General features: G+C 41.6%; 1 protein-coding gene across 1 annotated transcript in view; it reads left to right on the forward strand.

Annotated features, from left to right (window-relative positions):
- The first annotated feature begins 1,830 nt into the window (after window positions 1-1,830).
- Window positions 1,831-12,054, forward strand: part of LOC135549802 (RNA-binding Raly-like protein) — an 84,153-nt gene continuing 73,929 nt past the window's right edge. The window contains exon 1 of the mRNA XM_064980113.1: window positions 1,831-2,054. Within this exon, the coding sequence (XP_064836185.1) occupies window positions 2,015-2,054 (40 nt within the window). The 5' untranslated portion in view covers window positions 1,831-2,014. The remainder of the gene's footprint in view (window positions 2,055-12,054) is intronic.

Raw genomic sequence — 12,054 nt, forward strand, 5'->3', positions numbered from 1 at the left:
GTGTGTGTGTGTGTGTGTGTGTGTGTGTGTGTGGGTGTGTGCGCGTGCGTGCGTGTTTCCAAGTGAAAAAAAGAAGTTGACTCACCCTACTTGTAGAATAGTTGAAAGCCAATGCCATCCTCCTCTCTTTCATGCTGACTAAACGGTCTATGGCTCTGTCATACAGTACACTTTTAGTTTTTGTTGTCATAGGCTACAGAGCTAACTCCCTTGCATGGGCAACAATGAAACAGCTAAGTTAGGTAGCTAGTTAACTTGAACCTACAAGGCTACATATAGAAATTCAATCGTCTCATAATCTTCGACATCATAATCATTGGCCTGTACAGAGAATTAAGTCAAAACTGCAAGTCCAAATCCCCATCTCCATCCATGGCTTAGGAAAGGGTCTGATTTAGCAAGCTGGCTACTGCAGGACAACAACACAGCCAGACCAGAAACAAATGTTTACTCTTGAATGTACAGTATTTAGGCTTGCTATAACAAAGGGGTTGAATACTTATTGACTCAAAGCATTTCAGATTTACATTGTAATTAACTTGAAATCATTTCAAAAAACAATATTCCACTTTGAAATTGTGGGGTACTGTGTATAGATCAGTGGCACAAAAATCTAAATATAATACATTTTCAATTTGGGCTGTGGAAAATGTGTAAAAAGTCAAGGGGTGTGAATACTTTCTGAATGCATTGTATGAGTGTTTGAAGGTAGGTGTCCACACTGTGGAGTTGTCTGATGGGGTCCACTATGCATTGACGTGTTTCTGTTGTTGAGTAAATGACTGGTTAATCAAGTGCAGGGGAACAAACACCAGAAGTCTGCTATACCTGTCTGTAATATCTAGCTCCTCACCCTAATCACATTGCACTCGAGGGACACTGCCTGTGTTTATACTGTAAGTGTGTGAGTGTGTGTTCAGCGTTTGATTGCGTGCATGTGTGTGTGTGTCTTAGCCTCAGTAGAATGACTCTGTCTTAGATAAGGCTTAATTAATGTTGCTCTCTCCACAACAGGGAGGTGAGTCTCTCCCCCTCCTCTCTCTTTCTCTCCCACCCCATTCCTCTCTCTCTCTATCGCTCCCCCTACTCTCTCTATCGCTCGCTCTCCCCGCCCGCCCTCTCTGTCTCCCTCCCCCTTTCCCCTCATCCTCAAGTATCTCCACTGTTAACTCATCCAGTTGTCACCCACAACACCCACATTCTCTGTATGACGTGTGTGTGTTTGGTGCATGTGAGTGCCTGTGTATAATGCCATCCCCGTGTGATATGAGGTCAGTGGTGAGCTCCTCTCGTGTTCTCTGTATGTGGCTCTGCTTTGTCCTCAGATTCATGCTCCTCTCTTAGACCCCTGCCCCCCTTCACTCCCTCAGCCCCCGGCTGTGGATAGAGTTACACTCACTTCACCACACCCTACGCACACACACGCATATATACACACACACATACACGCACGCACGCACGCACGCACGCACACACACACACACACACACACACACACACACACACACACACACACACACACACACACACACACACACACACACACACACACACACACACACACACACACACACACACACACACACACACACACACACACACACTTCTTGGCAGCTCTCTCTTTGCCTGGGCAGGCTCTATAAACCCTGAGCCCCAGCCAGGCTCCTCTTGCTGTGAAAAAACAATTTACACATTCACACTAACCCCCCCTGCCTGCTGGAGCTAATGGGCTAACCCAGTGCTTCCTCTGTCCACCCCCGCTGCAGAGGGACAGATGGTACATACTGTTGGTGCTGCTCTAACTGCTCTGTCATTGATTCAGTAGTAACACAGTCCTCAGTCCACAGCCTGCCTGCCTTCAGAGAGAGAGCCAAAGCAGGAAGAAAGAAAGAGAGGACATAAGGAGAGAGGAAAATAGAGTGATTGTGAGAGAGAGAAGCAGGGAAAGCATCCAGCCATCTGTCTGTCTCCAGTCTGAAAGCCACAGCCGCCCTCTTTGTTTGGCGTCCCTGATATGACCCTGTTTAAAAGTGAGCACCACCGCAGCCCACGATGTGAGTATGCCAGGCAAAAGATACCACTCTATGTGTCTGTGTCTCTATATTTTAGTGTGTATGTACGCATCTCCTACTCACTCTCTCGCTCTGCTTATACCTCCCTTCTACCTTATACCTCCTTCATTATTTTTGTCTCTCCCTGTCTATCCCTTTTTTCACCCCCCTTTTTCTACTTTTCACTCCCCTTTCTTTCACATCTCTTTTCTCCTTCCTCCCTACTTTCTCTTGGTTTCTCTCCCACTGCCTCTCTATTCCCTAAATCCCCCTGTCCCTATTTCCCCTCTCCTTACTCTATCCCCCTTTCTCTCTCCCTCTGGTATTTCCTCATGCCGACCCTTATGCCTGGCCAGGGATAACCCTGTCTAATGGAACGAGAGACAGAACGAGAGAGAGAGAAGGAGTGAGTGAGGTAGTGAAAGGATCCCGAGTTGAGGTGACAGGAACTCGACTGTTTACTCTCCGACCACAGCTGTGCTTAACCAAGAACTGGAGAGGTGTGTTTGAGAGGACGTGGGCGTGATGAGAGCGTGTTATGTATCTGTCATTCATATGTGTGTGTGTGTGTGTGTGTACGTGGATGCTTGCGAGAGACAGAGATAGCCAGACAGAGAGGAAGAAAGAGATCACTTATGCATGTCTACATACATGCTACAGTATATGTGAGCATGGGTGCATGAGATTGAGTTACGACAGAAGTCCGTAACTGTGATAGTGTGCTGGCCAACAGAATGGTGCTGGTTCTGGACTCTCTGAGGCATCAGGCTGTGTGCTTGACAGGCTCTCCTGCACTGCTAGACTGTTTGAATCGATCCTAGACCAAAGCAGCTCAGGAGGAAGAATAAGGGCACAGTGTCAGCTCTCTCTCACTGGAGCAGAGAGGACAGAGAGAGAGTCTTCAGGACCGAGGGCTAGAGCTGAAACTTCTACCCAGCTGAGCCTTCACTGGAGTTGTCAATAACTGTGGAGACTGGGATTACATCGGTTCACAGGGAAGATGCTATTTCTATTGCACATCTTAGCCACTGCATGCGTGTATGTGTGTACATGTGTATGATTCTGGGCCTTGGGGGGATGCCACTGTTTCTGGTTAGTGAGCCAACACAGAATGAAGTTCATTTTCACCTTTGACAGAGTAGTTATTAGATACTGGTATGTCTGTCTGTCTGTATTGCTGTCTTTAACTAGAGTATCGGACTGTCCTGAAAATAACTAGAATATTAGACGGTCCAGAAAAAGAGAGAAAGGGCGAGAAGACATTTATTAAAGGCCCACTGCAGTCAAAAACACGATTTGACTATGTTTTATATATATTACCACACTATGAGTTTGGAATAATACTGTGAAATTGTAAAAAATTATGATAATGCCCTTTAAAAAAAAAAAAAAGCTGCATGTGATGACAGTCCACATAATAGCACTTTTGCACTTAAGGCCTAGATTCAATCAAATCAAGCACTAACATGCGATAGCAGACGACCGTATAGCGATGTTTTGGCGGTGTTGGCTGTCAAATCAGTGAGCAGCTGCTCTTGCGATCATTGTCACAAAGCCACACCCGCCCCACTCGAATAAGAAGTTCAGAACAAGAAAGCGTAGGCTATATAGAAATAATTACTCTTAAATTGAAAAATCATTAAACTAGATAATAATGATTTCTATCATCCTAATGGAGGTGTAGATTACATCTCACATTCCAGTGTTCCACTTGTAATCAAGGCTGCATGGTATTTCTGTTAATGCTACTCTGTGCCGCCAATGGTAATGTCCTCTTTAGGTATAATGCCACCTTTGACAGCTGTAATGCAGTTCCACCTAAGACATCGTCAAAACGGTGTTAGTGCTTGATCTGATTGAATCTAGGCCTTAAGTGCAAAAGTGCTTTTTTGTGGACTGTCATCACATGTAGTATTTTATTTGTTAAAAAGTCTGTTTGATTGAAACATCTGGTGGGAAAATGCACATATATTGTTTTAATATCCCCATTCAAATCTGTCGCAAAATGGATGGAAGTTTAGCTAGTAAGATACTTAAATGTTACCCAGAAATGATTTGATATTGAGATAATAAAAAAAACAGATGCATTGGACCTTTAAGGGTTATAGAGCTTTTAAGGAACAGTGAAAGAATATTATTTAAAAAAATAACCAAAAAGCTAGAGAGAGACAGAATGGGAGGATGAGAGGGAGGACAAGTCCTCAGAGAGTGAAAAAGATAGAGAGAGTGAGAGGATGAGAGAGGGAGGAAGAGTCCTCAGAGAGCAAAAAAGATAGAGACAGAGTGAGAGGATGAGAGAGGGTGGGAGAGTCCTGAGAGCAAAAAAGATAGAGACAGAGTGAGAGGATGAGAGAGGGTGGGAGAGTCCTGAGAGCAAAAAAAGATAGAGAGATAGTGAGAGAATGAGAGAGGGAGGAAGAGTCCTCAGAGAGTGAAAAAGATAGAGATCTGGAACAGAACTAGATCCAAATGTTCTTCTCTCGTGTGTTTAGTAAACTAAGCACATGAACTTAGGACCTACTGGGCACAAACTGGTTAAATCAAAATGGTTTCAATGTAATTTGTCAACATATTTTGACATGGAATCTACGTGGAAAATACATTGGATAAAAAAAACATCAACATAAACTATTGTTTTGAGAGTGACAATTTGAGGGTGAAATTGCAACCACAGCATTACGCCATAATTGTAACCAATTTTCAACATAGAAATTATACTCCTTGTATAAAATATGTTGAACCTTTGAAACAACATTAGATCTTCAACGTTATAACCACTATCAGACAAACAAAAACTGGGCAGCACCTCCTACTGGAGAGTTGATCTGCAACTATTCATTTGTTCTCCCATTCAGGGTTTAAACTTAACCCATCTTTTATATTTGTCACTAACTACTACCAATGCGCTATTGTGAAAATGATTGAGAGATCTCTTAATAACTATGCATTCACTGTGTGTCTATAAATTAAGGATTGATATGTTGGATTCATTTCTCCATTACAACCAAAAATCTAAGTTAAAGAATAGGACTAAATCAAAATCAAATTTAATTGAAAGTGCATTTAAAGTTGGATTTGAAGCATTGGACAACCTCCCTGGTCTTCGTGGTTGATTCTGTGTTTGAAATGCACTACTCGACTGAGGGACCTTACTGATAATTGTATATGTGCGGTACAGAGATGCGGTAGTCATTCAAAGATCATGTTAAACACTATTATTGCGCAAAGTGAGAGTCCATGCAACTTATTATGTGCCTTGTTAAGCACATTTTTATTCCTGAACTTTATTTAGGCTTGCCATAACCAGTGGTATAAATTACTTAAGTAAAAATACTTTAAAGTACCAATTAAGCAGTTTTTGGGTCGTATCTGTCTGTACTTTACTATTAATATTTTTGACAACTTTTACTTTTATTGCACCACATTCCTAAAGATTTTTTAAAACTTTTTACTCCATACATTTTCCCTGACACCCAAAAGTACTAGTTACAATTTGAACGCTTAGCAGGACAGGATGGTCCAATTCACACACTTATCAAGAGAACATCCCTGGCCATCTCTACTGCCTCTGATCTGACGAACTCACTAAACACAAATCATGTCTGAGTGTTGGAGTATGCCCCTGGCTATCTGCAAATAAAAATTAATAAAAAATCATGTTATCTGTTTTGCTTAATATAAGGAATTTGATACTTAATGATGTTTTAGCAATTACATTTACTATTGATATTTAAGTATATTTAAAACCAAATACTTTTTGACTTTTACTCAAGTAGTATTTTACTGGATAACTTTCACTTTTACTTGATTTCATTTTCAATTAAGGTACGGTAGCTTTAGTTTACTTATGACAATTGGGTACTTTTTACACAATTGGCTATAACAAAGGGGTGGAATGCTTATTGACACAAGACATTTCAGCTTTTAATTTTTAATGAATTAGTAAGAAAATGTAAAAACATAATTTGACTGACATTATGGGGTATTGTGTGAATGCCAGTGACAAAAACAAACCTCAATTGAATCCATTTTAAATTCAGGCTGCAACACAACAAGATGTGGAAAAAGTCAAGGAGTGTGAATACTTTCTGAAGGCTCTGTATACTCCTATATTCTTCAAGAATCAATGGGTACATATCATCCATTTATAACTCCAAAAATGTATGTTGCAACTACGGATTGCCCCTTTAACAGGCAGTGACCTTTATATAGCAGAACCATGTCGTACATTTCAATGTGATCCGTTAACCTGTCCACCGAAATGTTTTCTGTCCACTGCTCCACAAATGTCAAGCAAAATCTTTCCCTTGTCCCGCATTTGGGTTTTTAAGATTTCGTCACCCTAATTCCAACCGGTGGAAACATTGCTACTGCAAGAATTTAAGTAGAATTTTTTACATGTGAAAAACAATCAGGCAGCTTGTATCAGAAACAAAGAGCAGAACCACTGGAGTGGCTGAGTTTCACGTATCTGAAATTTCACACGTGTCCGAAAATAATGTTTTTTTTCCCTACATTATTTTTCATATATTGTTTTGTAAGAGCAATAATGCAACTGTCAGGAATGCTGTGATGTACCTCTTCTACTGTCTTTCTAATCTATTCTCTCTCCCTCTACTCCCATTTCTCTCTCTTTCAACAGTCTCCCCATCTTTTTCTCCATCCCCTCTCTCCCTCTCACGCCCACTCCCCGTCATGCTGCTTTGTTAGGCCTATTGTTATGACAGTGATGTTGGTGGTTGCTCAGCTGGTGATATCGTCAGTAAGAACCCTGTCAGCAGACTCTGATCTGAGATCAAATGGACCAGGACTGCTGTCAGAGAAAGCAGATGGGAGTGATCCAGGAAGTCAGATCTGAGAACAGCACGATGGTAGAGACTTTGCATTGTGTGTCAGCATGATGTGAACAGGCAGGCGGGCGGGCTGTGCTTTAACAGTCTCGTTTGACTAACTACCCATTCTGCCGCTGCAGAATGCCAGCCTCGTGTATGTGTGATAGGCGATGCCACTTGCCAAAAACACACAGGGCTCCATGCTGTGCAGGATCCCCCACAATTCATCTGTTCCTGGAGCGCACAAAACTGCCAAAATGTAACTCCACTCTCTACACAGTTCAGGGCTCTCATTACATCATCTTTTCCACATCGGGGGCTTGACTCCCATTTTAAGAGGTCACAGCAATTGCCTGAGTAAAAAACAAATAAAAAACTATTCCTAACTCCAAGTAGGATGTTTTTGCTTATGCATAGCCTCCTCTCTTCCAGGTAATGTGATTAAGCTGGCTTTAGATATGAGCATTTACCATAGCTGGTGGTGAGGCAGAGTAGAGGTCAGTGGGAGAGGCAGGAGCCAACAGTCAGTCAGTACACGGCAGTAGGGATTATGGATTTATAATCCTGTGGTTATGATTACAACTCATTTCATGTGACCTTGGATTTGGTCACACTGACAGACAGTCACTGGCTGCAGCCACTTGTTTGATGACGCATCTCTGTTTCAGTTTACTGGTTTCGTGGTTGATGAGATTCTATACCGAGTCCTCCACCCTTTCTGGCCTCTTTGTCATCGTGGTCACAGACTTCAACACAGAGATTGTGGAGATTAACTCATGAACAAGGGATAATCAGAATCAAGGTCCATGCATTGTTCATTTTGTCAGATTAGGAACTGAATTGGAATTTGTGTGATTTCCATGTTACATCAATAGTGGGGTTGAAAGAGTGGAGTTAGTGTTTCTTACAATAGTTAATTCCTACCCCTGCTGTTGTACTGTGATCAGAAATTCCATTAGGAATTGAATAGAAAAATATGCATAGAACATCTTGTCGATGACTGTTTATTTTTTTACTGTAGACCTGTGTTCATGTTATAAAGTACCATCTGTGTAGGTTTGAAAAATCCCAGGAACTTTCCCCAAATTCCCAGGTTTTTTAGAAATCCTGGTTGGAGGTTTCTGAAATTTCTGCTCATTCTCTCCTGATTTCAGAAATCTTTCAAACGGAATTTCTGAAAACCCCTGGAATTTTGGGAAAGTTAGCGTAACTAATGTGTGCACTGGCTGCACTGTGGTGACGGTCCTATAGCCTCATCCATGTACTGTATGTGACCACTTTGAGTCTGTTAGCATCCTCCCTGGTTTTTCCTTAATTGACTCTCAATCTGTGTCCGCTGTGCAGGTGGGTCCTCTGTTAACAAACCCCTCAACACAAAATGCTCTTCCACCCCCATAGTGCTAATGCCACCTCTGGAAGCCTGCCATTTAGACAACAACAACAGAACACGTGCCAAAAATGGTCACTCTTGTCACTCTAGTCCTGTTCTATCCCCAGCAGACAGTAAAAGCTTTGTGGTAGTGTTGTTAGTGTTGAGAGGCATCCTGGAATGTGTTTGGATTGAGATCACAGTGGGAAAGCTAATTGCATTGTGCTGCTTTTGTTTCCTTTCATCTCTCCCTGTCATTATTGTTGTTCCTTGAAACCAATTGAGTTTTATTGTCACATTGCATTTGACTCTGTTACAGGCCATTTGTATATAGTACATGTTCTCATCGTAGCATTGGTTATGCAAGGCAAAATTACTCACATCATGTTTGACAAGCACACTTTGCATAACACCATCGTAGGTTGCCATCAGCTGAAAACATTGCAATGTCCATTCTTACAAAATCAATAAAGATACAAAATATCTGAATAGCTAAATGCAGAGCAGGAAGTGAGAAGGTGGTCAGGGGCAACTTTTACCTTCAATAGGAAAAGTTGAAAAAATCATTGTAGAATGTATTTTAAGAGATCTGTTTTTTCTACAGTGAAAACAGCCACAAGGCTATTGAGAACCAAAGCAGCCATGACCACAGTTGTTTAACATAGCAGTCAATCTATTTCCTGTAGTCTCAAAATTATTAAACATTTTGTTTTATGTAAAAAAGTTTTACGTAAAAAATGATTTCTACTTCAAATGGAGCACACTTTGTTAAACTGCAGTGGGTAGTCTTAAACAAATCTACTTTGAAACAAAAGTATACACCTCACACAGATGGTAACACACCTGTACCATGTCAGATAAAACGTTTAAATGAACTACATTTTGAGTTTGCATCCCAATATTAGACTTTATATCCATCACAGAAACCTTTTTGATATAGAAACACAGGATTTTTGGTGTTCTTTTTTATCATGTTTATTAATTATGGATTTATGAAAAATATGAATCATATTCCACCCATGAAGCCGCTAGAGGGCCATTTGCTCATTTAACTGCAGGAAAGGGAAATAATGTCATTCAAATAATAATAATAATAATAATACAAATAATAAGACATCCTCCAGAAATGTAGGAACGTTTACTGTTGAAAAGTGATATCCCTAGTATAAAAATAAAGTAAAGTGCAGACACAAAAGGGTAAAACATTATGTTTTGAGTAAAATTGTGTTTTTTTAGACACAACTGTAAACTTTAGGAGTAGAACATTCAATGAGTTGGTCTGATGGGAACCTGTGATGTCATCGGCCTCCCCCTTGCTTGAGCATCTCCAATCCAAAGTTAAATCTAGAATTTACTTCCTATTTCGCAACAAAGCCTCCTTCACTCAGGCTGCTAAACATATCCTCGTAAAACTGACTATCCTACCAATCCTTGACTTTGGCGATGTCACTTACAAAATAGCCTCCAACACTCTACTCTGCAAATTGGATGCAGTCTGTCACAGTGCCATCCGTTTTGTCACCAAAGCCCCATATACTACCTGCCACTGCGACCTGTATGCTCTCGTTGACTGGTCCTCGCTACATATTCGTCGCCAAACCCACTGGCTCCAGGTCATCTATAAGTCTTTGCAAGGTAAAGCTCCGCCTTATCTCAGCTCACTGGTCACCATAGCAACACCCACCCATAGCATGCGCTCCAGCAGGTATATTTCACTGATCATTCCCAAAGCCATCACCCCCTTTGGCTGCCTTTCCTTCCAGTTCTCTGCTGCCTGGAACGAATGACTGGAAAAAGTTTCAAAAAACACTGAAGTTGGAGACATATCTCCCTCAGTAACTTTAAGCGTCAGCTGTCAGAGCAGCTTACCGATCGCTGTAGCTGTACACAGCCCATCTGTAAATAGCCCATCTGTAAATAGCCCATCCAACCAACTACCTACCTCATTCCCATATTTGTTTCTGCTCTTTTGCACACCAGTATTTCTACTAGCACATCCTCAAGTATTTGAAACACTGCCGATTTTGCAGGGTTTCCTACTTACAAAGCATGGAGAGGTCTATAATTTTTATCATAGGTACACCAACTGTGAGAGACGGAATCCAGAAAATCACATTGTATGATTTTTAAGTAATTAATTTGCATTTTATTGCATGACATAAGTATTTGATACATCAGAAAAGCAGAGCTTAATATTTGGTACAGAAACCTTTGTTTGCAATTACAGAGATCATACGTTTCCTGAACAGGTTTGCACACACTGCAGCAGGGATTTTGGCCCACTCCTCCATACAGATCTTCTCCAGATCCTTCAGGTTTCGGGGCTGTTGCTGGGCAATACGGACTTTCAGTTCCCTCCAAAGATTTTCTATTGGGTTCAGGTCTGGAGACTGGCTAGGCCACTCCAGGACCTTGAGATGCTTCTTACGGAGCCACTCCTTAGTTGCCCTGGCTGTGTGTCGTCGGGTTGTTGTCATGCTGGAAGACCCAGCCATGACCCATTTTCAATGCTCTTACTGAGGGAAGGTGGTTGTTGGCCAAGATCTCGCGATACATGGCCCCATCCATCCTCCCCTCAATACGGTGCAGTCATCCTGTCCCATTTGCAGAAAAGCATCCCCAAAGAATGATGTTTCCACCTCCATGATTCACTGTTGGGATGGTGTTCTTGGGGTTGTACTCATCCTTCTTCTTCCTCCAAACACGGCGAGTGGAGTTTAGACCAAAAAAACTATATTTTTGTCTCATCAGACCACATGACCTTCTCCCATTCCTCCTCTGGATCATTCAGATGGTCATTGGCAAACTTCAGACGGGCCTGGACAGGCGCTAGCTTGAGCAGGGGGACCTTGCGTGTGCTGCAGGATTTTAATCCATGACGGCGTAGTGTGTTACTAGTGATTTTCTTTGAGACTGTGGTCCCAGCTCTCTTCAGGTCATTGACCAGGTCCTGCCGTGTAGTTCTGGGCTGATCCCTCACCTTCCTCATGATCATTGATGCCCCACGAGGTGAGAACTTGCATGGAGCCCCAGACCGAGGGTGATTGACCGTCATCTTGAACTTCTTCCATTTTCTAAGAATTGCACCAACAGTTGTTGCCTTCTCACCAAGCTGCTTGCCTATTGTCCTGTAGCCCATCCCAGCCTTGTGCAGGTCTACAATTCTAGCCCGGATGTACTTACACAGCTCTCTGGTCTTGGCCATTGTGGAGAGGTTGGACTCTGTTTGATTGAATGTGTGGACAGGTGTCTTTTATACAGGTAACGAGTTCAAACAGCTGCAGTTAATACAGGTAATGAGTGGAGAATAGGAGGGCTTCTTAAAGAAAAACTAACAGGTCTGTGAGAACCGGAATTCTAACTGGTTGGTAGGTGATCAAATACTTATGTCATGCAATAAAATGCAAATTAATTACTTAAAAAACATAATGTGATTTTCTGAATTTTTGTTTTAGATTCCGTGCACCTATGATAAAAATTGCAGACCTCTACATGCTTTGTAAGTAGGAAAATCTGCAAAATCAGCACTGTATCAAATACTTTTTCTCTCCACTGTATAACACTCCAGTGTAAATTGCTAAATTGTAATTACTTCTCCACTATTGGCCTATTTATTGCCTATTGTGTTATTGACTGTACGTTTGTTTATCCCATGTGTAACTCTGTGTTGTTGTTTTTGTCGCACTGCTTTGATTTATCTTGACCAGGTCGCAGTTGATAATGAGAACTTGTTCTTAACTGGCCAACCTAGTTAAATAAAGGTGAAATAAAATAAATTAAAATAGGAAAAATAGAGGAGCAG

The sequence above is a fragment of the Oncorhynchus masou genome, chromosome 1 (assembly GCF_036934945.1).
Source record: "Oncorhynchus masou masou isolate Uvic2021 chromosome 1, UVic_Omas_1.1, whole genome shotgun sequence".
NCBI classification, from domain to species: Eukaryota; Metazoa; Chordata; class Actinopteri; order Salmoniformes; family Salmonidae; genus Oncorhynchus; species Oncorhynchus masou.